General features: G+C 48.0%; 1 protein-coding gene across 1 annotated transcript in view; it reads right to left on the minus strand.

Annotated features, from left to right (window-relative positions):
- Positions 1-2,899: 2,899 nt before the first annotated feature.
- Positions 2,900-26,278, minus strand: part of TXNL1 (thioredoxin like 1) — a 226,981-nt gene continuing 203,602 nt past the window's right edge. Inside the window, exon 8 of the mRNA XM_069627028.1 lies at positions 2,900-3,125. Within this exon, the coding sequence (XP_069483129.1) occupies positions 3,096-3,125 (30 nt within the window). The 3' untranslated portion in view covers positions 2,900-3,095. The remainder of the gene's footprint in view (positions 3,126-26,278) is intronic.

A 26,278-nucleotide genomic window follows, 5' to 3' on the forward strand; every position in this document is an offset into this window, starting at 1 on the left:
AGTACTCAGACTTTTCTGAGTTGTTCACACATTGGCAGCACCACTTGAGAAAAACGAAATAGTAGTTGCTGTGTGCAAGTATTTTGCTTTTTTTATTTTAACATGGTGGCCCTTTTTTGAGACAAGTGTTTACAGTCAGGGCGATATTGACTTTCAGTTTTTGTTTACGATCGTGCAGATCTTTCATCAAAATCTGTATGGTAACCGACGCGAGAGGACTTGTCAGAGAGTTTGCAGGAGGGATTAACCCACGACCACCATACAAATGTTGATGAAAGACCTGCACAATCGCAAACAAAAACTGAAAGACTAACGGCACAAGGGGAATTCTCTGTTCTTTCACAGCAATGCGACATTTCTCATTGGGCGCAGGGCATTTTATGTTGATATCCCAAGACCCCACTCCCACAAAGTTTCTATGGAAGTAGAATTGAGCCCTGGGAAACCAAAAGGTGGGGTAATCTGCTGGCCTTAAATCCTTTCCCTTTATAGTGGGCGGGGGAGGGCAGAACTGTGTAGATCCTTAGCCTATTCAACTAAAAATATTAATTTAATAAATTCCCTTGGGCAGAAAACTACGGGGCCAATTTGGTTAAAATAAAAAATTAACAAAGCTCACTTCCCTGTGTGCATTGAAAACTATAGCCTATAAATTAGTTGGGTAATCCTTTTAGCCCTGTTGACCCCGACTTCTTTAAGGAAGAGGGGTGTCTTTGTTCTTAAATCAGTCCAATCTTTGTGTCCACCTTTCCCCTAACACAGGCCTTGCAGTGGTGGGTGGAGGTACGGGGGGTCTGAAATCCAAAATTCTCCAAATCATTCAAATGTTTCCGTCAGTCTTCCCAACACAGACCAAAGCGTGTTTATGGTTGGACAGAGAGAGTATGAAAAACCACTAAATCACCCTGTGTTTATTTTAAAACAAAAGTGTGGGAGAAATCCTAATTGCCATATGTATTTGTACCAATCTTGAAACCTTAACTGCTAGCCTTTTAAGCATGCAGGAAAATCAAAATTCGCAGCACTACATCTATAAATGTGTTCACTGACCAGAGTTATATGTTTTGTTATTTTCAACTGCGATTTATGTTCAGAGAACTTTAGCGTATTGTGCCATGGATAAAGTGGCGGTTGACATTTGTTTTGTGAATTTCTACCACTTTTAATTTAAATAAATACAAATATATTTCCTGTACACCGGCCCGGTTCTTGGCTCATTGTTAGCCCGGGGGTGGGGGGGAGATCAAAGGGGTAAGATGTTTGTCTGAAGTAGGGCTGAATAAAAGAATATGTTAAACAGTTTGTTGCATCCTACCTTGAGTGGGGAGGAAAGGAATTCCCTGTGTTGAGGGTGGCTTCTCAATAAACTGTTACAACATATGCACACTGTGCAAGCATATGTAGCACTGATGTAGGATTATACTCAATCCTGGACTAGTATGCCATATCCTCAGGTACGCCCACCCTGAAGCAAGAAAAGACATCATATGGACAGATACATCACATCATATGCTCCTAGTAGTAGCATAATGTTGCTTAAATTGTCTAGCCATAAGCAGAGTACCTGCATTATTTGCCAAGGTACTTTCACTATATGTCCAGTATTGCCTTCATAAGCTAATGTTAGTGCTCCACATGCCAGACACGGCCATTAAATATCTAGGGACTCTCAATATACGCTTATATCTTGCTAACACACCTAAACATGCTCGATATTGACATATTGCCAGTTAGTCCATGGAATGGGAGGTGAAAAACAGATGCATCTCAAAGGTCCAGTGGTCCACCTAAGAAAAATCAGTTACCAGCTCATCCCCTCAAGCGAACATTCCCCAACACAAGACCCGACTTACCTTATCTGAATTTTGCCAAGAGACAATGTGAAAGTTTTATTGTGAAGTGATCTCTTACAAACATATTGTGTACGAGCTGTAAAAGGTTTTCGTAGACTTCGGATAGAATTGTAACGATGAGGTATTTATTTTCACATTTCTTAATGGTCTGTAGCACCATTTACAAATTACGATCATATGGGTGCCGACATGCCCAGTGCTCTCTACCAAGGTACATGGCATACAATGCAACCATGGCTTGACCTAGGCAAAATTAACAAAACCTGTATTGCAAAAGGCAGAAATCTAATGTGGTGTCAAAATAATAAACCGCTCTAGTAACACATCAAGGATTTGCCAAAGCAGTACTTTTAGAAATCGTAATTGGTAAAAATGTCAGGATTCATGCAATCTCCTATTTTTGGGAAAGACACAACCCCTCAGTTTCCTTGTAGTGTTTCGGTACAACCTTGGTAAGTCTTGCTTGGTTTTGCATTTCCGGAGGACCCTGCTCAGACAAAGGCTTTGAGAAACAGGTGCACTGAAAAGCATGGACAGCAGAAGGGTGCATTAAAAGACATGTAAAAGCATGCAATGTTTTAAAGGGGATGAAAGCCGTTGAAGGCGCCTTAGAAAGATATGGGCGACGTCTAGATTTTGAAAAGTTGAAACCCAAACAGTCTAAGTAGAGGTACTGCAGATAGATCTGTGTTGGAGAAACATGTGCATCAAAAGTGGCAGTGGCTACAGCTACAAAGCGGGAGTGGAGGCCTACACGCAAGAACAAATAGCAACTTTAAATTGTTTGTGCCTGGCTGAAGCAAAGGGCATGCAAATGTTCTTGCACACCGTGCTTGCGAGTACCAGCCTCCGCAGAGAAAGGGTCTGGGAAGTCTAGGAGCGCATTGAGGGGAGACCTTTGCGCATGGGGGTTGGTGGCATGCATGTTCACCTTTGCTTTTCTAAATTCTATCTCACTGAGCACTATGGTCCTGTTGGGAATGGCACACAAGTATAGAGGAAAGTTGACAGGACATAGCAGTACAAATACCAGACTGACGACATCAGCTTGCCAAAATTAGTTTATTTTATTTACAAATACATGTACCCAGATTACAATAAAACCACTCTAATGAGAGTCCAATCTTAAAGAGCAATGATTAACTGGTAATGGCATCATTGGACCGCCTGAGAGTCGCTGGCTAAGACGAATAATTTATCCAAGAGCTTCCTTTTGAAAATAAGGCCATAGTATCTCCTTTCTTAATGGCTTTCTCCTTTCTTGCCTACAACCTAAAACGAGAAACAAAAAAAAAAGTAATTAGCCACTTTTTAAAAGGATAATACAGTGCAAAATAAATTGCTTACATGTAACTCTTGCACACACAACTCCATTTGATATATTAGGTAGGTTTGATCCGGTTATGTAACAGACTGCAGCATTTACCCAACACATAATTTACTGGCACAGCATAATTGGCATAGATTTTCTTAGCCAAAACATTTTACACATGGATAAAGAGTTATTTCGGATTATAAAATCCATAAAAGATGCATCAGTTTAACATTCATAAATACAAATACAGTATTTAGTCAACATTTTTAAAATCAGAGCATACAATCATAAAAGGTATTTATACAGCCAGCCTTTACAACATTTTTTTGCACCAATGTTACTGTTTATCTATGAAACTGTCTTTCTGATCACATTTCCTTTAATGCCATACTATTCTACTATTTTTAAGCAAAAGGACAAGCAATTATAACTTCGTCATAACAGAATTTCCCAGCTTTCATGGTGCGTTTCTATAAAGAAAATACGTACAATTACCATTCGATAGTTAAATTAGCAAACACCTAGCATGCACAGTTCCTTCCCACACTTACATTCCCAACTGCTTTTCCTTTTCAGAGTCTCCATGCACTTCTAATGGATAGAGATAGATTCCAAACAATAGTGATTGAGGCTACATACAACAAATAGCAAAGGGCAAGCAGATACTGATTAAAACCTCTACCCATAAGCAGATGTACCAAATACTTCCTCCTTAGGGATTCATGCGCTGGACAAAAGAAATGGGCAAGGTCCTCAAACATGGCCCGACACATGGGACATTTAGATTCCACGTTTCTGCTCAATCTACAGCTTAGACCCCCCCCCCTTACCCTCTCCAAACTCAATGCACTGAAAACAAACTCTTATTGGTACCCTCCGAGACCTACAATAAGACCAGACAATATATTCTTTCATTTATTTGTTGAAATAATCATCATTTGTCTATTCATAGGTTTCGGGAGCTCCAGAGTCTCCTAAATATCAAAAACTCACACCACATTTTTCTTCTTTATAGCGACACATTATTTACAAGTGCAGGTTTATAAACAAAGTGCTGGTGTTCACTTGACCCCAGCATATTCCTTATATTGGATAACCAGCCAGTTTTGTCTCCGAGAAAACTTAAGCCCATCTCTCTATGTAGAGCAAAATTTGAGGTTGATGTGGATAGTCCTAAAAGCTTTTTTTACTTACCTGTAACTATTGTTGTCTGGCATGGATTCACATGCTCATGAATATTCCCAGTCGTCAGGCTGTGAATCCTCGGTAAGAGCAAAAAAAAAAATAATAATAATAATAAAAAAAAGAAACTTTTCACTTTCACTTACAAACTGTATTTCTCCTTTAAACCAATCACTGTATTCTGTCATGCTGGCTCCATCCAATAACAGTCATCTCCCTAAGCCCCTCTTGGCAGCTATCTTCAGATTTGGTAGGCATGAAAAGTGGCAGTATGACCAAGAAGAGCCACAGAGGGGTTGGAGGGAGGGTTCGCATGTGAATCCATGCCAGACCCATGCTGGAGAATAATAGTTACAGGTAAGTAACTTGTTCCTTCTCCAGCATGGGGTTGGGCATGGATCCACATGCTCAAGAATAATGAATACATAGCAGTACAACATTACACAACCACAGGAGGTGGCAAGGCTCAACAGAAGCAATTAACTCTTACCTCCGGAACAGACTCGCCTCAAGCGAACAGGTTGCATAGCACTTCCTGACCGACCCTGGTCTCCTCCCTTTAATCTCTGTCAACGCAGTAGAACTTCGTGAAGTTTTACGAGGACCTCCATGTAGCAGCACTGCAGGGGTCTAGACGGGCCCACCAGTCAGGAACGCTGTTGCAGCGATCGCTCTGGTGGAGTGGGCTTTGCCAACCGATGAGTGCATGATGCAGCCGGATAGCCACCTTGAGATGGAAGCCTTGGACAGGCCCTTCCCATGGTTCACAGAACTAACGTTCATGAAGTCACGTAGAGCTTCAGGGCACGAGTGACAGCCAGCGGGTGCAAAGCCCTTTAAGCCTGCGACAGAGGCTTTGGGATAAAAAAGCTAACAAAAGGCATTTTGAGATGGAAGTCCGACGGAACCTTCGGCATGAAAGAGGGTTGCATCTGCAGCACCACTCTTGATTTGTGGAAAGTCATGTATGGCTGTTTGCAGGATAAGGCCTGGATCTCACCTACTGTCCTGGCAGTGGTAATGACCACAAGGAAAGCGGTTTCCACAAGAGGGGCCCGATGCATAGGCTCCAAGGGGCTCTTCAGAAACTCACACCGGGGCAGTGGCCTTCACCGGTGGGAAAGATTGAAAAAATATTTTGTGGAACTCCTTGACGAGTTGGTGAGACTTCAGTGAAGATCTTCCTGGTGACCTGGTGTAGCGGGAGATAGCTGCCAGAAGCACCAGGATAGAAGCGTGTGCCAGGTCGGCCTTGGCCAAGGAAAGACTACGGAAGAATTTGCAATGCCGTGAACATCAGCGGGGTAATATTCTGTGACCGGCATCACGTAGCAAAACGCTTCCATCTGTGACCATTGCACTTCAAAGACGTCAATGCCCTGGCGAGGACCTCCTTGCAGTCTGTAGGCAACTCGTATCCACTAAACTCTAGGGCTGCAGGAGCTAAGCCCTCAGGTTCAGCGATCCAGAATCGTGGTGAAAGATTGCGCCTCCTTCTCTGGTGAGAAGATCCAGAACTACTGGCAGCTTTACCCAGAGGCGACGCTGACAGACTGAGAAGGTCCAAATACCAAATCTGCCTCAGCCATGCCAGGGTGATTAGTATAATCCTGCATTGGCACTGTGAGTGTGTTGATGACTCTTAGCAGGAGAGCCAATGGAGGAAACGTGTACAGAAACATCAGTTCGCACGGGAAGGAGAACCAGTCCCATGCTGCTCGTATGGTGGAATCTGCTGGCAAATGTCTGGCATTTGGAGTTCACCGCCGTCGCAAACAGATCGATCTGGGGCCTTCTCCACTTGGAGAAGATGCGGTCCACCTGGTCCTGACGAAGCTCCCACTCATGGCAAGAGGGCAATTCCCTGCTGAGCGAGTATGCAATGGTGTTCTTTGAGCGTGCTGGGGATTGAGTGCCCACGTTTCCTGATGTTGTCCTTGAAGATCATCACCACTTTGCCCTTCAGAGACAGAAGGAACAACTTGAGGGCTCAGAACGTTGGTATGGAAATCCTTCTCTTCCGGCAGCAACAGGCTTCTGGCGTGCAGACATCTGGTGTGGGCTCCCCAGCCTTCCAGGGAAGCGTCAGTGTTAACCGTCTCTTGGTATGGCGGGTTTTGAAACCCTGTGCCTCGGCCAATGTTGGAGCAGACGCCCCACAACCTTATCGCCTGACGGAACTTCGACGAACAGGATCTTGTCTGCGAAGCTTACAGACACCTGTATACAGCGAGCATCCAGTAACTCCTAAAGAGGTTGCATCTGTAACCTGTAGAGCTGGATGAGGTAGAAATAGAACATGCCGAGCAACGACTTGACGAGCCGCACTGTAGATGTTTTCTATCAACAGTCACTGCACCTTCCCTTGAATGGCTACTACCCTCTCCTACAACGGTGACGCAGGCAGGACAACGTATTGAGTCTGGCTCTTAACAGCACGTTCCCAATGGTGTCAAACCGGACTTTGGATAGTTGATGGCGAATCCCAGATCCGTCGGTAGCTGGACGGTTGCCACCGTGTGTCCGAGAGCCAACTCCTGCGAGCAGGCACGGATGAGCCAGTCGTCTAGGTACGGGTATACGTGTGGACATAGATAAGCCGTCATCGGTGCCAGGCATTTTGTGAACATTCTGGGGGTCCACTTCAATCCGAAAGGTAGGGCCTTGAACTGGTATTTCTGGCCCTGCACTACGAAACGCAGAAACATTTGAGGATTTATGTGAATGGGGATGTGGAAATAGGTGTCAACCAGGTCCCGCAACGTCAAGAAATCTCCTTCCGCCAGTTGGCTGAGCATGTGATACAACATGACCATCCTGAATTTCTAGGACTTTTAAGTATTTGTTCGGACGCTGGAGGCATAGGGTGGGCCTCCAGAACCCGGTCTTCTTTCTGACCAAAAATTATCTGGAATAGACTCCGGAGCCCCTGAGCTGTTGAGGAACGAACTCCATCGCCCATTAGCGCAGCATGGCTCGTACCTCTTTCAGGAGCTGAGGGATGTGGTGCTCTTGATAGGTAACCGGAGGGATACGCGAACACCTGCGTTGAAACTCCAGGGTGTGTCCCTGGGCGAGAGCGTCCAACACCCATCTGTCGGTGGTCATTTTCCACTCACTGACGAACCTAGTCTGCCCACCAAGGCGCACGCGTGGGGGACAGACATCCCTGCCATCCTACGCCACCTTAGGCCTGGGAACGGCCTCTGTAGGCTTCCTGGGTCATGGATCTGGAAGGCTCATAGTACAAAAAGGAGAAACTTTTAGAAGACCTGTTCGACCTTCCCCTGGAGGCGCAAAAAGTACAGTGCTGCTGCTGGAGAGTGCCCAAGGAACGGACCGTCTCAGTACCTGCCTAGATGGCCTGCAGAGACTCGTCAACTACCTTTCCGAACAAGTTCTCTGCGTCGAAGAGCATGTCCAACACCGTCGCCTGGGCCTCCTGCAGGAAATTTGGGGCCTTCATCCAGACTTGTCGACAATGGCAGACACCGTTGCCCATCAGCCGGAACCCACTCTAATGGCATGATCAGACGCAACTTCCCCCTTCTGGAAAAGAGCCATTGCCTCCCTCCTCTTAACGTCTGGGAGAAACTCCAGAATAAGCACCAGCTTGTACCATAGCTCCTTATTGTACCTGGCTGGGATAGTCAGTGGGTTGACCACCTTGATAGTGGACGCTGCAGTGTAAATCACCTTCCTTCCCATGTCGTCCACTTCCTTCCGCTCGCTTCCCTGAGGTACAGAAGCCGACGAGGTCGACCTAAACTGTAGCATTAACATAGTGTCCAACATACCTTGCACTTGGTCAGACCATCATATTATGACATTCAATATCAAGGCCAACAACAAAGGCTCCAAACAGATCATAGCACCTTCCAATAGGACTAGGCACAAAAGGGACATAGGGATGGAGACACTGCTCCCTTTAATCCTTCCTATTCTCAACAACGCTTCAATGTCATGTGTTCACCCCACAGTCTTAGTTGACAGCTATAATCAAGCTATTCTGAAAGCCTTGAATACTATCGCCCTGATCAAACTGCCGAAACCCAAACCTCGTGCACACCTCAAGTCGTGGTTCACGCCACACAAGAGCACTGCGTAAGGAAAAGAGAAAATCTGAGGCCCGTTGGAAAATCCATCCGTCAGAGGCGAATAAGAATAGCCTTATTCTAGCATCTCTCAATTACAAAGAGGCAATCTTCCATGCCAAAAAAGACAAACACATACTGCAAGCAGAATCAAATACCAAAGAGCTCTTTAAGATACTTAAAGAACTAGAATCTCCTGCAGTCCTACCCGACACCTGTAGCAATGACAGTACTTGGTGTTCTAACATTCAAAAAGCTCTCCAACAAAATTTCATCTCTACAAACCAAAATCGATGCAAAGAAAATGCAGTCTACTGGCCGATTCGCATATCAGGAACCCCACTATCACTACCCTCCCACCATCACACACCTCCAAACCATGTCGCTTTTTGCCACTATCACAGAGGTTGAAAACATCAGTAAACTTAAACCATCCAATTGTCAGGGCGACGCATGCCCAGCTACCATCATTAAGGAGGCTAGCACGAATTGGCACTGTTCATCAAAGCCTTCATTAATTCATCTTTCAACACAGGTATCGTCCCAGATAACCTTAAGGCTGCGTGGGTCATCCCCTACTCAAAAAATCATCCCTAGACCCCAGCAATCCTGCAAATTATAAACCCATCACCACCGTCCCCTTCTTACTTAAAATCTTCGACCGAGCAGCCTACTTGCAGATCCAGGAATATCTTGACTCTAATAAACTCCTTGGCCTTAGACAATCGGCTTCCGAACAAGGCACAGAACTGAAACTGCCCCAATCTACTTAAAAACTCAAATTGAAGACCTTGAAGACAATGGCAAATTGGCCCTCATACTACTGCTAGATTTATCAGCAACTTTTGATTTGGTCAATCATCAAATTCTACGTCATCTTAAATCTGCAGCTCACTTTTCTGATGCAGCCACTACTTGGATCAGATCCTTTCTGGCTAACTGATCCATGAGGGTCTTCTCCCTTCAGCGGCCACTGAACCCTCGCCAGTCTTGTGTGGGGTCCCTCATGGATCTTGTGTTTCACCTACTCTCTACAACGTATTCACAAAGCCGCTTTTCGATATTCTTGACTACTTGGGTGTAACCTACACTAATTCCGCCGATGACACCCAAATACTCATTCCTATCACTGGTGACCACACAGCTGACACCAAAGCTATAAATGATGTCAATCAGGTCATCCAGGTTTGGATGGTACAACATGGGCTTTGTCTCAACGATGAGAAGACTAAGTCACTCATCCTCGGTTCCCATTTCAGACTCAACAGACTAGATCCCGCATTCAAATCCTTCATCATTCATGGTAATACCATCAAGGTATCTAATGATACCAACACTTTAGGGATTTATCTTGACGTGACCTGGTCTCTCACCAGACAAACTAACGCCGTAACCTCAGTGTCTGGCTACACGTGTAAACATATTACAGCAGGTCGACCATTCCTTACCACCTCCAACTGAACCACCCTCGCTAGAACCCTGACTATGTCTAAACTGGACTATTGCAATGCCCTCTACCTGGGTCCTAGTCAAAGGAACCTTAGCAAGCTAAAGGTAACCCAGAACACTGCCATTAGGGCAGCTCTAAACATACCAAGGAACCAGCATATCCGACACCAGACCGAGCCTCCACTGGCTTTCGGTTCCCCCAAAGAATCACCCTCAAAATTCTTGCACTCACGCACAAATGCCTAGCCAGCCAGGCACAGAATATCTGGCCACACGATTCTCTCCCCCACACTTTCACCCAACCACACAGATCAGCACAGGCTCACTGCCTCTCTTTGCCAGGGTTCAAGTTTCGGAAAGCTTGAGGATCCAGTTTCCCGTTCCTTGCCAACAAATTGTGGAACTCCTTGTTCAACCCACTCAGATCCAAACCTTCTTTCCACTTATTCAAGTGCAAAGCCAAATTGTGGCTCCTAGTACAGGACTAGCAAAATCTCCACATGCCGCAATGATTGTGCTATCCACATTGCTCTATGGTCGCTTCACCTTTTTAATCTTCATGTTGGCTATCGTGCCCCTTAATTTGTAATCATCGTGTAAATCTCTAGTAAAAAAAAAAAAAATACTGTACATGTACCTTATATGTAATCTGCAATGTTTTGCTGTTTGTTTTTTACTATGTCTCTGTAACTTCAAGAAATGCACCCTGATGCCCTTGGGCCAGGTGCACTTTACAAATAAAATACAAATATGGGTTAACCCGAACGCTTCCTCCTGGTCACCGATACCACTGAATCTGGCAATGGTTGCAACCCTCAGGCACTTGTGTGCAAAGTCCGGCACCCGATACTACTTCTCCAGCCTATCCCGTTTGGCTGGAGCCATGCAAGGGTTCTTCATGACAAGGCACTCGTCCAACACATCGTCCAGAAAAGGCTCCACCATGATGTTCTTCCTCTTAACCTCGCGCCTCTGGCATAAGAAACCCTCCTAACAGGTTTTCTTCAGGCACAAGCTGAATCATGGGGTGGAACGACCCCATCTTGATGGTGGGGACACCCTAAGTGGCTCATCCAGATGCAGAGATTCGCCGTCCGCTGCGATCTACTAGTTATAGTCCATAGCCGTATCCGTCCCCGTGCCTGGGTCTCCTGGGCGAGAAAGGCCTGACTTGGATATGGAGGCTGAAATGGAGGCGTCGGATGACACGTCTTCGTTGGAGGCTGAATAGAGGCCTGGGGGACCACTGGAACCGAGCCCGGTTGCATCCTCTTCTGGATCTCTGACACCAAGGTGTCAAGGGTCGACAATGTCCAGAGAAATCCCTTGGCTAAGCTGGTGGGATCGCAAAACTAGGCCCGCACCATCATCGTCGTCCTCTTCTTTCTTCCACATAGACCGTGCACAAGGACTTCAGGTCCTCCTCATCTGTGGACGAGACCTCCGTGGCCTGGGAGGGCTGTTTCGGGGCCTCCATTCCCTGTTTTTTCTCCCCTGCGGGGCTTGAACCAGAGCCCGAGCCAGTTCCGCCCCTTCTGCATGCCTTGGGGCAGGGATATCTTTTGTGCTGCAGGAGCTACCTTCACAGTGTCAGCTCCCTTAGCCACCATCGTCAGGGCAACTGCCACCAACTCTATTGTCGACAAAGTCTTAGCCTGCGCCGATTTGGCCTGCTTGGCAAGTTCGGCCTTCTCCTCCGTCCACGGCTTCAGACTTCTCCCGCAGTTTAGCCGGGGTAGATGATTTCCTCTTTGAGGAGGAGCTCAATTGCCGGTTGGCAATGGAGATTGAGGGTGAGGTTGAGTGGGCCCTATTCACCACGGGACCTGCTTCCGGACTTGCAGTTCTTGGCCTAGACCCTGTGGATGAGGCGCTCTAAAAGGACTTAGAAGACCGCTCCTCGGAGTGGCCGGTCCTGGGGGAGACATGACTCTGCTCGGGGCAAGAGTCTAGGCCTTAGCGTTAATGCACGCTGCCAGTTTACTGTGCCTGTCCGTCATGGTCTTCTTAGAGAACCGGAGGCATATCTCGCACTCCACCTCCTTATAGCCCGGGTGCAGTAAGCAGAGGCATTGAAGGTGCCAGTCTTCCACAAACACATTCCGCAGTCCGCACTTAGTGCAGGGCTTGAAGAGGGACATTCCCTCCTTCTCCTCGATCATGGTCGAAGGGTACGAAGTAGGCCTGATGGCCTTCTGAAATCTTTGACGATCCGTGCCCTTGAGGATCGCCGAAATTCACCGACAACGGATCCCTGCTGTCGGCAGATGAAGAAAAGAGCAGACAGGCTCTTTTGGAAAAAAATAAACCTTTTTCCATCAAAAACACAATGAAACATAGCAGTAGCTCGTAGAGCAAACACAAGGACTCCCAACACTGAAGCGTGCAGCAAAAATCTGGAGAAGGCTGCCAGAGGAGGGGCTTAGGGATGCGACTGTCATTGGATGGGGCCAGTATGACCCAGAGGACAGTGATTGGTTTAAAGGAAAAATACAGTTTGTAAGTGAAGGTGAATCTGTTTTTTCTTTTACTGAGGATTCCCAGCCGGACGACGGGGAATATTCATGAGCATGTGAATCCACGCCAGACCCCATGCTGGAGAAGCACCCTTTTTTACAATACAAAGGGGTTGCTGCTTCATAAACCTATAAAAACTACCAATTGACTCATGAGTGAGGCCTGCTTCAAATATGTGCATGCTCAATGCATTTCTCCTTGGAGCGCACACCAAGATGGTCAAAATGGGTCACTCTAGGAACCTCTATCCATTCACACCAGATTTTAGGGAATTTCTAAGAATGTCTTCCCACAGAACATCATTACTGCTGATTGATTTGGATTAACCTGCAAGTCTAAGTCCCTCATGCAAGAAGCAAATTGATTAACCATAACCCATAGTGCCCTCCGAGTCCTTACTATTAGGACAGTGTTGTCTGCATAGATTAGGACTGGTATTGACAAGGCACCCACCCTAGGAACATCTGCATTGCATTCCATCAGCTTCCCTGATCGATAGTTGATATACATGGTGAAGAGCAGGGGTGCCATTACTCCCTAAATTAAATGGGAAACCATGTTACACACAGTTCCCCTGGCTACCAGATCGAATACAAGCCTCATTTCTATGCAGGATAACCAAGCTGTCCAAAATATCTGGTGGGCAATTATATGACCTGAGCATGTGCCATAATTTGTTCTGATTGACTTTATCAAAGGCTGTGTTCAGGTCCACGAATGCAGGAAAAAGAGGTTCCCGTTTAATATTCAGAGTGTGCAATTATAAGATAAACGTTTAGACACTGCTCCATTGTACCCAATTTAGGTCTAAACCCCAATTGGATAGGGGATAGGAGCTCCTGATTGGTGGCCCACTCTTCCAATTTATAAAGTAGACATTTCCCAAACATTGTAAAACCAGTATTTAATAGAGAATGGTAAATGCAACTCTGGCATACACAACTCTATTTGATATATTATGTAGGTTTGATCCGGTTATGTAAGGTACTGCAGAATTTACCCAACGCATAATTAACTGGCACTGTGGCGGAGCAGCCAGGCTGATCTCAAGAGTATATGAGCAGTAGCAGAGATTACACAAAGGTACCACAATTACTGTGACTCAAGCAAACACTGACTCAAGGTTTCAGGTAGAAAGATATAAGTACTTTTATTTTTAAACCATTTGTTATAAACACAACACTTCTATATACTACAACTAACCAATTCACTTTGTACAATATGTCTCAAGGTAAGTAACCTGTGTTTGAATGAACTGGTGTTACGAACAAAACACGTTACCGCGAATACGATTGTGATCACTTTTTGACATTTCGGTCTACTAAATAAACGCGTACCCGTGACATGAAATGCTACCGGGGAAAAACAACTTAGCACCCGAGATACCCAGAGGGAGTTGGAGGCAAAAATCACAGGCAATATTTTGGTTAGGCAGACAGAATCGAGAAACGCACAGAGACAGGAGTTCAAAAGTCAAAGGGCCAGAGCTAGGGTCAAGTGACACCGGGGGCCTATTGCCGAAGATCACACAGTTCACGATTCAATGTAGCCAAAAGTACTTCGATATTGTCAATGTTCGGAAGCAAAAGTTATAAGAAGGAGGGAAGACCAGGGCAAGCCTTGGAGATAAAGACAAAGGGTTCACCCAGTTTCCTCAAGCAGAACACAGTACCTTATTCCAATGGTTCATCTGGTGTCCTGGCAGTTGTTCCTGTTGGTTTCCCGCAGACCCACGGTTCCTAGAGCTTCGTTGTGAAGGAGGATGTCGAAGGAGGTCTGCACCACACAGGGATGAAGCCGGCAGCAGCGTCAATGGATAAAAGGTGCACTCCTTAAAAACAGGAGAGGATCTTCAAATAACTATCCGGACCACTACAGCAGCGTGCAGCAATTTCGACCAAGGAAGAGGATCCTCTGGCTGTGGAAGATGAGCTGGTTATCCCCACCAGGATCAAGGGAAGACGACTCCAGACTAGATCTTCTCGTTGAAGGGTAGATAGCTCAGGACTGCAGCAGGGCTTCACCGGGACGGGGTAGTTGCAGCAGCTGTCGTTCTCTCCGCTTCTCTTCGGTTTCTTGTAGTTCCAGTGGCGACTCTCCAACTTCTAGCCCATGAGACCTGCCTTTTATGCGCAAAACCCTCATTCACACAGCCTGGCTGTCAATCATCCAGCAGGGGGGTTGTCCAGCCTGGACAACCACCTCAGCCAATCATGGCAAAGTGCGACTTGGATTTCCTAGGATACCCTGTGCAGGGGGTGACTACACCCCTCCCCTCACATTCAGCTCACCTAGACACCCAGGCGCCTGGTGGAGGGCTTCTGAGCAGAAGCCAGCCAAAAGACGGTGAACAAAGAAGGCGAACCCAGTTTGCCGCGCAAAGTAAAACACAAGAAGGACTTCAACAAAAAGAAATGGCGAATAAACCCAACTGGAGCCAAAAGAGACGATATGGTCAAGCGGTTTTATGTTCGAGGCTAATATAATAGCCAAGAACAATACCACGTTTATCTAATATAATCGTGGTAGAAAGGTTAGGGTAGATGCCACTGCCGCCAGCCAAGTCTAAATGTTAAAAAAGCGAAACAATGCTCTAGGAGGTACAGATAAAAAGGGATACGGATTAACCCTTTCCAGTACTCCATGGAAGATGGGGTGTACTGGATCTGTGGTAGATTGACTACGTAAAGTTAATGGCAACTTTAACCTTTTCTGGGGGACTGTAGTCAGCCTCAGAAATGGAGTCGGGGGAAGTTTCAAAGACAACCCTGTGCCATGGCACTGAAGGTGCTGTGTGACACACAAAGAAAGGGGGTACTGAAGTGGTGTACTTCAGAGTCCACAATCACAAAAACAGAGAAATACACATGGCAAAACACAGGTAAGAGTGGGGGAAAACCTCACACTTACCAAGTGGAAAAAAATAAACTCCAGAAGTCCAGCAAAGCTGCTGGGGGACTCACTAGGTGAGGGAAATTAGCCATAAATGAGAATTCTCCCTAACACCGGTTGCTGGTAATCGAAGATCGCAGCATTTGGCTTCAAGCAGTAACTGTCTGTGCCAGTTCTTAGGGATTGCCATCTGGCTAGGGTGTAAAAGCCCTGGCTTTTTAACATTTTTTATTAATGAATAAAACTCGCAGAAGTACCCATTCTCAGAACGGTTTCTGTAAACAAACATGGTAACAATGATCCTGTCGGTCACTGTTCGCTTATCGCTTGATGTGCTTTGCACCCTGAAGTAAACTGCACTGAGAATGGGCATGTGTGGCTGGCTGACATACCCCGGAGCAGATTGGGGGGTGGGGGAGGTGGGGACGCCAGAATTGGTGTGCTGCTGCATACTGGCACCTTCTGCGCTCTCTCCCCACATGTCGCCTCACCGTGGCGTGGCGCAGTTTGTTGAAGTGCAAATATCTTGGAAACCGTTCATCCTAGGGATTGGTCCTCGAGTTTTGTTGCTCGCGTTGGGACCAGTCCTTGTACGACTACATTGATGTTTCAGACAATCACCTCATGTGTGGGGAGGATGACAATCCGGGGGAAGGGGTGGGGAGTCCAAATGTCATGTAGCTAGTAATGTCCAGAGTGTCCCAACAGGCAACTATGCACAATTTGGTGCAAATGGGTGAAACAGTGTGGAATTGTATAAGTAACAAAATCATGTTGACATGGATATCTATCTCCATCTCTTTATATATATTATGGTGATAATAGAAAAGTCCATTTGAGCCAAGTCACACATTCCACAACGCCACCTAGTAGCAATCCCTGGAAGTACACCTCCAGTACTGAGCCACAACAGCAAGGCATTTTGGGTATGCAAATTAACTCTCATTACAGTGATCCCCAAAGAGGGTAGAGACCCCGGGAAGTGCGGAGCATATCGGCCGATATCCATGCTAAATAGGGATGCCAAGATCTACACTAGGGTGATAGCCACGAGACTCGACGGATATATGCCTAAATTGATTCATTCCGACCAAGTGGGGCTTAGTCAGGGGGCAGACACAATGAGGAAGACACTACACCCGTCCATTCTCTCGGTAGACCCAGAGAAGGCTTTCGATCAGGTGAAGTGGGGTTTTCTCAGGGCGGTCCTTGTTAAATTCGGTATTGGGGAAAGGCTTCTTCGCAGAATCATGGCGGTGTACACATCTCCAATGGCTTCAGTCATGGTGAATTTCCTCACAGTGGTTCGCGTTAAGGAGAGGTACTAGACAAGGATGTCTCCTTTCTCCTACGTTGTATGCTATGTCGATAGGACCGAAGGCCCAGCGGATCAGGGACGACCCGGGGGTGGGGGGTATTACATTGGGAGGGTGAACTATAACAGTTTTACATGCAACGATATGTTGCAACATGTGAGCGAACCCCTAGTCCCCATACCGGCTGCATTCGGAGTGATTAAACACTAGGACCTGGCTGAAAATTATGAGATCCAAGTCAGTTCTTTTTCACTTGGATAGGGAGAGGGATGGGGATATTGAGAGGTTCAAGCCACTTGGGCCGGATGTTAGCCTCTCCACATTGCGATACCTGGGTATCAATCTAACGAGAGATCTTGAGAATTACCCCACCCCCCACTCATGCTTAAAATAAAGGCAGACCTTGTAAAATGGCAAAAACTAAATTTCATAGTTGGGTCGTCTTAATGCTTTGAAAATTATGGTCCTCCCGAGGGTTCTATATCTATTCCAAATGCTTCCTATACGGATTCCCGATGGGTTCTTTTGTGAGATACTGGGGAGGGGGGGGGGCGGGGTGGAGTCTCTTCATATGTTCCTTTGGCAGGGGAAGAAAGCCAGAATCCCCAGGGCAACCTTGACTTTACTGATGAAGGGCTGGGTGGGCCATCCCTGATGTGTGGCTTTATTACAAGGCCGCCCAACTTAGAATTCTAATCCCTCACTTGCGACCCCGGGCAGATCAACAATGGGTGGCCCTTGATAACTTTCACATGCGCCCTGCTATAGTTGGGGAATGGCTGTGGGTGCCTAGAAATCAATTGCCGAGGAGAATCCCGGATCACCCCATTCTGGGGACGATATGGGACATTTGGAGAAATGGGGCGAACATGAAGGGGGTCACCACGTGGCCCTCTCCTTTGGGTCACTTCTGGGTGCCGGGAATTAGAGGCATCATACCAAATCCAGAAAGATTTGATGTGGTTTGAGGCTGGTCTAGAGGGGATAGGACAGCTTTTTAGTAAGGGCACCTTCATCAGCTTTACGGACCTAGAGGAGGCCCTGGGCATAGGTACAATATCAGAATTCCTGCACTTGAAGCTAAAAGGAGCTCTCACTTAGCCGACTGTCAGGGACAAGACAGGGAAAGATCTCGCCCCTTCTCAAATGTTGGACAGGAGCACCGAAATTAGAGGGTTGATATCAGCCATGTATGGGGACCTGGTTGGGGTGGAAGGTGGATCTACGGAGACCTTGAGAGGGCGATGGGAAAGGGACTTAGGGGTTGAAGTGGATGAGGACTTCTGGAGCAGACTATGCAGGTGGGGTTAAGACGACATTGTCTTGCCAGTATAAGCAGCATTCCAACAAGCTACTCCACAGGTGGCAGTTTGACCCGGTCTGACTGTCGAAGAAGTTTCGCACTACGAGTCCTAAGTGTTGGAGGGGCTATGAGGAGGGATTCGATTGATTGCATATGTGGTGGTGCTGACCCCGATGCAGGTATTCTGGGGTGAGGTCCTTGGGTGGACCAGAGAACTGGAAGGAGTACCCAGGGATAAGAAACCCCTGCTGGCCTTGTTTGGGATGGAGGAGGTTGACGGAGAGTTTTCTAGGCTCCAAAAAATGGCAGCATCCCTACTGTAAAACAGGGAGTTGGAAGGGGATGGTTTAAGTTTGTGGTGTGTTGGCTTGTGTTTTTGAACCTGTATTGTTCTATTGTAAATTTACATCCTTTCTCAAAACGAAATAAAATCAAATGTGGGGAAAACAAAAAAGCCATCTGCTCGTCAATAGGCGATGCCTGCCTCTGTGGGGCGAGAAGGGAGGATACAGACAAATGGCGTCTGAGTCAGGAGTTGGGGGAAAGCCAAGGTGCTTCCTCTACAGGCTGATCTCGACCCAATCTGGGCACTGGTCAGGTGTGTCCTGTCCAGAACGATTGTCTTCTTGGTCATAGGGCTCCTCATAGCAGTCTTCAGGTTCCAAGAATTAAAAAACTTGGTAAACTAGGGCAGGGATCCTCCTCCCTAGGTCTCTTAGGGGTGATGCATTTATCTGAGAAGTCTACAACTGACAGTTTGTCCATATAGCCATCAAACCTCACTCTGGTCCATAGAAATGAACCAGAGGGGTCAGGGGGGGGAGGTTCTCCAGGAGGAAACGGGTCATTAGAAGGAAGGGCCTTAGCAGACCAAGTCTTAGAGAGGGGCTGGGACCCTTCTGAATACTCCTCTCGACGAGTGTGTGGTTTTTAGTCTTATTTGCCGCCAAAACAATAACTGCGAGACTCTCACGTAGATCCGGTGGATTGACGCGCCTGTAGGCGTCGAGGTTTTCCGCTCCACCAAAACCTTTCGGGCTGACGCAATCTTAGATGGCGCGTCAGCTCACATTTGTTTTTATTGCAAGAGACGCCCTTATGGGTGGAATGCCCAGACGCATGTCGAGACGACGAATGCAGGGAGGGCGGCCGATCAGGAGGATCAGTAGGCGTTGTTGAAACCTTCAGCGGGCCCGTTGGCTGGTGATGCTTTCTCGACGCTTCTGTCAAGGAAGCTCATGGGGTTGAATGTTTAGCCTTCGATGGTGCAGGTGTTTTCCTGTCACCAGGGTGTAATCTCCCCATAGCAGTGCAAGCGGCCTGCCTGTCGGGCCAGGCAACTGGGAACCAGATTGTTCCGCGGAAAGGTCTATGACCTCCACATCAGAGCCATGGCTGCCGCTAGAGTCCTTGCTTTAGCGTCTTTGGATGGCAAAGATTGCAAGACTTGCAGGACTGCTCGTCCTGTAAGCATCTATTGCACATGCGATGGGTGTCCTTCCAAAGGTATTTTCCGTTACAAGACAGACAAAATTCAAAAGGAGTCCTCTCCATAGCAGAGGTAAGGGGCGGCAGCCAGATCAGAGGGGGAAAGAGGCGAAAAGGAAATGCATTCTCAGAGAATCAAACCCCGGGGCCCCACTCTGCCCACTGTATAGGCAGGGCCGGAGGGCCGAGGCCACGTGGTCGACAGTGTCAACCGATGCACCAATCGACAAAAGCAGTCTTTGGCGAAGGGTTCCACGAACAGCCATCGAAGATGAAAGTCGAAGACTAGACGACCATCGGTGGTGGGACAAAGACATTATTAATTTGCAATATATCTCTTTCGAGCTCTGCATAAGGCGACCAACTAGTTGGGCGGAAAAAAACAACCTGGGGCACCACGATGCGTGAGGGATTTTGGGCACACTACACGTCACGGATAGTGTTACAAGCGCGCCCATGTCGACGTCCCCTTTTGATTCTCGAAAGACCAGATGGAATACTCGAAGATTATCAACAGATGTTGGACTATATGCATAGCATGCGATTCTAAGCAGATTCACAAGCATCAGAAAATTCTTTACACTGATCAGCAAGCCGCCCTTCGGAACCCCCCCCCACCCCTCCCTTAATCACACATTTCTGGATGGTGTCGTTACGCTCACCTGGCTCCCACAGGGGCGTCGATCGGACCCGGACTGCTGCAGTCTCCACCCATGTGATGCGTAGTGCAGCGATGACTGACTGGATCTGCCCTCCTAATCTTGTCTGCTTAACCCGTAGAAATATTCTCCTGCAAGTGGAGAGATGGATTTAGCCACTTGTGGATTCAAGTGATGGCACCCCCACAGTGCTCCCCAACTAATCACCTCCGAAATGCCCTCACAGCAATCTCACCTTATATTCTTGAAAGAGGAGCTCTCCATCCTGCGTGGATTTGCAGGGGCGCGTCGATTCCAGTTACTTCACTGGTTTGAAGGCTCGGGAGAGTTCCGGAGAGTATGGACTCGGAGGTTCCTGGTGAGGACCAGCCCGTATTAAGTTCATAGAGTTCAATATGTCTGATGTTCACTCTTGTTCCCCCCTTCCTTTCTTGTCTTGCAGCTGGCTCGTGAAAAGATGCTCTTTTGGCAGCTGGTGGCGCTCAGATAAGAGTCTGTATTACCCGGCGCTGTACGGTAAATGTTGCACGAGGAAAACGTGTTTTGTCTCTCTTTACAGATGCGGCACGTGAAAATATGGAGAGTCACAAAAGGATGCCTGCAGTGGTAAATCAGGTAAGTCTATGGTGGTAAGAATTATATTTGTTGGTTCCCTCGGCTCACCTTGTGGTTTTCTTTTGTCTCCTAGGTGCCGAAGTTCGGCGAAGAAATGATGGAGGCAGCGCCGACCCGAAGGATGCTGTGAAGACTGGCGAGTATGGCGCGGCGCTGCAGCTGGAGGTGCGGCTCGTGCAGAAATTATGTTCTTTACAGGTCCGGAGAAAAGATGGATACAGAATCAGGTGTGGAATAGAAATAAGTTTGTTTTCTAACCTTGTCCCTTTCCTCGGTTTTAGGAGCTCCGTATTCGAGGTGGGCGTGGCAGAAGACTGGATGCAGGCTGCAGGCACGGTGAGTGTTACGCTGCTGGATGCAGAATAACGCAAAGCGTGTGTTGCTGGTCGGGTGTGGTTTAAATAGCCTCAAAAGTAGTCCCAGGTAAGAAGTCCCTAGAACCACACCCGAGTAAAAAAATAGTCCCTGTAGAAAAATAGTCCCTTTCAGGCTTCATGTTGGATCGGAGTCATCTGCAGCATGGTCTGCCTGAGGTAAGTAATGACTATGAGCCTGGCGCCGTAGGGGCCATGACTGATTCCTACTATGAGCCTGGCTCCTAAGGCGCCAGGACTGAACCCAGATAGCCCCTAGCCGGGGCTGCTGAGGTTTTACTAAATGTCTAGATGCCTGCTCCCGGGGCTGATGGGCTTGGTCCGGATGCCTGGGGGTAGGCATCATGACAGGTGTTGGGGCCGTCAATGATTATTTCAGTATTTGCCCATGTTTCTTCTAAGGCCATAATTACCTATTCCTAATACAGATCCACCATCCAAATCAAATAACTTCGCTAGTGCCTCATATTTTTGACTGTAGTGTGTTTGGTAGCCAGCCCACTGCATCACACATCAAAAGACCCATTTCTCCCATCAGATGCAATGGTCATAAGACTAACTTTCTTAACTCCATCATAGCCAATATCAATTTCAATGTTTTCATACGTACAGACCACTGCTCATGTTGGGCTCCCTAATTGTGCAATCCTTTAGTCTATTTTTAGCAGTGGGTTTTGAATTCCAGACAGGCAACTATCAATGTTGTTAGGTTTAACAGTTAATAGTTTAACAATCATATCCACCTTTTCTCAGTTCACTCAGCCTCCCCACTTCTTGGTCCCAGTGCCCGCCTCACAGCCTTCCCATCTGCATTCCGATTGGGCGTGAGGACTGGGGCTTTGAAGAGGGTCATATCCCTCGGTTCATCCTCACGGCAGCCACTTCAACGCTGCAATTATCAGGGTGAGAGCTCCCAGGGGCATATACTGTATATTTCTTATTTGTGTGTTACTTTACTGATATCTCAGCACACTCTGTGCTTCTCCTCAAGGCCTCCCCACTTCCTGGTCCCAGTGCCCGCCTCCCAGCCTTCCCATCTGCATTCTGTCTTCTGTCACCTCTCTTAACCAGCCTTCCCAGGGCAGCCCCTGCAGCTAAGGGCCCCTAGAGGGCGGCTCCAGCCAATGGCCGGCTGTCAACCAGCAGTGCATTAGCAAGGTAGGAGTGGGCCGGGGTTAGTAACTAGATCCTGACTCTACCTGACAACTCTGCCACCAGATTCTCAGACTTGGGTGTGTTCAAACAATTGCATTGTGAAAGTATTTTGAAATTGCATTGTGAAACCTAGGCCTTTTTCTCCTTTTGCAGGATTATCAGACTAAGATGTATTTTTCAAGGTGTGTTCAAACAATTGCATTGTGAAACCTAGGCCCTTTTCCCCTTTTGCAGGACTCTCAGACTTCGATGTGTTTTGTACTAGGTGTGTTCAAAAATTGTATTGTGAAAGTGTTTGGAATTGCATTGTTATAGCCTGGGCCTTTTCCCCCTCTGTGCGGAACTCGGATCTAGGTGTTTTTACTCCAGTATCTTGACTACATTGTGCAAGTAGTGCCATTCAGTGGTTTACTACTTAAAGCATTCATCTAGCAAACTTTCTACCATTTTCTGAGCGCCTGTCTTGTCCAATTGTCGACTATTGTCTCATCTCTCCCTGTCTCGTCTGCTTGCTCCCCTCCCTGCTTCCTCCCCAGTGTTCTCCCAGCCCCTACTCACTCCCCCTCCATGTCCCCCTTCCTCTTCTCTCCTATCCCCACCTACCCTATGGTGCTCTCTGTCTCTATCTTTTCTAACTGCTTCTCGATCAACTATCCTGCTCTCCTCACTAGATCTGGTAGGAAGAAGTTTAAAAAGGATATCCTGGTCTTCAACCCAGTCCTCCCTATCGCCGACATCTATACCAGCGCCTCCTCTAGGCAAACCCTCACTGACATTCTCTTTGTCGTTCCCTCGCCAGACTTATGGACTCTTCATATGGTCTTGGTGCTTTCTCCTCTCCTTCTCCCATTAATGGTGGCACCTGGTGGGAGGCCCTCCTGGCCTCCTTCGAATCCTCTAAGGTCATCATTAATGTTTACCTGAATGATACTGTCTTGGTACAAGGCCCTCAGGCCAATATTCTCCTCTTTGAATGAAGCTTCCTGCGCCTCATCAATTTCCTTCCTGCTGTCCCCCTCATTTCCCTCCACAGCTTCCTTGCCTCCCCCTGCTGTCTCCTCCTTGGCTACCTTACCCTCTCCTCCTTCCTCTTCTGCCCCCTTCCACCTCAGGCTCCTTCTACACCTCCGCAGGGCGTACCTCTGTTGTACCCCTCCCCGGAAGTCTTTCAAAGACAGCAACCTTCTCCATATTGCCACTCTGTACTCTCGCTCAGCTGTCAAACATTCCTCTGACATCTGCCGTCTCCTTGAACTTGACCTTGATGTCCTCGGTCTCAGCGAGACCTGGCTCACGGCCAGCTCTGTCACAAGCTTTGACACTCTCCCACCTGACGGCTAAAAGATCCTCTCCGTGCCCAGGTCCAACCGCTCCAGAGGGGGTGTAGCCCTGATCTTCCCTGAGTGGATTCCTTCCTCTGTCATTCCAACGCAGGCCTACTCATCCTTCAAATGCCTCGTCTGCAGGCTCTCTCTCTCCCTCTCCTAGCCATTCCCATACTGTGGCTACCATCTATCTGCCACCTGGTCAGATCTCCTTCCTCTGAGTGGGAGGATCTCTCCTCTTCCCTCCTGGCCTTGACCACTCAACTCCTTCTTGGAGACTTTAACATCCACCTGGATGCTTCCTGTCCTTTATATGGACTCTTTCGCGACCTCTGCAACTCTCCCTCTATTCTCCCATCTGGCCTGACTCACTCTGCAGGGCACACTCTGGATGTTCTGATCTCTAGAAAACTTCCCCTTTCTATCCCTCTCACCACTCAACTCTCCTGGAGTGATCACTTTCTCTTTTCCTCCCAGCTCAACCTCTCCACCCCTCAGGTCAAGCCAACTTCAGCACTGCCACCTACCTTCTCGGTTATCCGACCCATGAAGCGTGTGTCAGTTGAGGCTTTCGCCGCCACTTTCTCAACCCCCCCCTCCCCCTTTGGCTGACTCGCATCCTGACACAGGCCTCTCCATGGTCCACTCTGCCATCTCGGATACTCTTGATGTTCTTGCCCCGGTCATGACGATCCACTTGAAGCCCAAAGCCAAGTGGAATTCCTGATACGACTCAGACCTTGCCACCCTTAAACGCAAGTGCAGGGTGGCTGAGAGGAACTGGCCTGCTTCCGGTACAGCCTCTGACAAACTGACCTGCCGCCTGCTCCAAAGGCAATACCAGCTCTCTGTTTGCACCAAGAAAAGAGCCCACATCCAAGTCCGCGTCTCGGCGGCCTCTAACAATTCGGCCGAAATCTAAAATCTGCAAGGAACTGGCCAATCCTGCTGCAGTCTCTACCTCTCCTGTCCCCGGCTTCTCATTTCATCTCTAAAACTCAGGACATCCTGTCCTCTCGCTCTTCCACTCACCCTGCCCCATCAACTCCCTACTGTGGCCCTTCTTCAGCCAACTCTCCTCCCTCCTCCTCTTCCTTTCCCCTGTTCTCCCCAGACGAGGTTTCTAGACAAGTCTGATCTATGAAAGTCTCGTCAAAACAGGTCCACCCCTGTTCCTCCAAAACCATCAAGGACCACATTGACACCTTGGCCCCTGCTCTTGCCGACTTCGTCAACCACTCCTTCGCCACTGGGGTCTTCCCTTCCCCACTGAAGCACTCCCTAGTGCACCCTCTTCTTAAGAAACCCTCTGCTAACCGATCCTGCCCAGCCAACTATCGCCCAATCGCCATCACTCCTTTCCTGGGGAAACTCCTGGCCATCTCCCAGCTTAATCTTCACACTGAATCTGTTGGTTGTCTCCATGACCATCAGTCTGGCTTCAAAGCCGCCAGAAGCATGGAAACTGCTCTCCTACTTTGATTCAACACCCTGTGTGTCCTCATCTTACTTGATCTCTTCTGCCTTTGACACGGTCAACTATGCCATCCTGCTCAACCGTCTCCGTGATAACCTGGGTATCACCGATCAGGCCCTGGCTTGGCTGACCTCTTTCTTCTCCGATCGACCCTCCCAGGTCCAACTTGGGTTTTTCCTTTCCTCCATCTCACTCTCTACCTGTAGTGTTCCCCAGGGGTCTAAATTCTCTCCCTGGCTGTTCAACCAATACCTGGCACTTCTTGACCACCACATTGCCACCCTCTGCTCCAACTTTCAGTGCTATGCGGGTGACAAATCATTTTCAGGCTCCCCTCTGCCACTTCTTCTTCATCTCTGACTGTCTGCTATCCAAGAGTGGTGTGCCGCCAATGATCTCTGCCTTAATGCAAGTAAGACTGAGATTCTCCTTGTCGGCACACCTGCCCCCTGCTTTACGGTCGCTCTCTGGTGGGCCTCTCTTGGCCATCTTCCTGCTCCCATCTGTGAGGCTAAAAACCCGAGGGTCATCTTCGACTCCACACGCTCCTTCTCGTATCACATCTCTGACGTCTCTAAGTCACACTACCAGCTACACCTCCTCAGAGGTATTCTTCCTTTCCTCTTCTTCCCCCAGAAGCTCACTGTCTCCAGAGCTCCGGTTCTCTCTAGGGTGGACTACTGTAACAGCCTCTTTTTAAATCTGCCTGCTTCTACTCTCTGCAACTTATCCAGAACAGGACTGCGAGACTTGTCCTTGGCCTCAAGCCCAGGGATTGTATCTCTCCAGGACTAAAATCTCTGCATTGGCTCCCAGTGGTTGTGAGGAGTAAGTTGAAGACCCTGTGCATTGTCCACAATGCCTACTGGGGCCTGGGGCCTCAATACCTTCAACTCTCTCTTCCTAAATATCTTCCTCCTCAAGCTCTTCGCTCATCCGCCTCCAACTCCCTCAGGGTCAGTCGCTTCTCCAAGCAACGAGTTGGTGGTAGATCTCAGTCTTTGGCTGGGGCCTCCCTCTGGAACATCCTCCCCGCACCCCTGAAACTTGAGAACCATCTCTGGTTTCGGAAGCACCACAAAACCTTACTCTTTGCTTCTGCTTTCTCTCCTCCTCTCCCCTGCTGTACTCCTGGCTGAAATGAAACTGCACTGGTCACCTGGCCAACCTCTGATCTCGAGCCCAAGTCCCCTCCTCCGCCAGTTGCACACCTGCACTGCCTCCCTGGCAATCCGCGCACTTGTGGACTATTTCTGTATCCCTA

The sequence above is a fragment of the Ambystoma mexicanum genome, chromosome 6p (genome assembly GCF_040938575.1).
Source record: "Ambystoma mexicanum isolate Mex_15411 chromosome 6p, UKY_AmexF1_1, whole genome shotgun sequence".
Lineage (NCBI taxonomy): Eukaryota > Metazoa > Chordata > Amphibia > Caudata > Ambystomatidae > Ambystoma > Ambystoma mexicanum.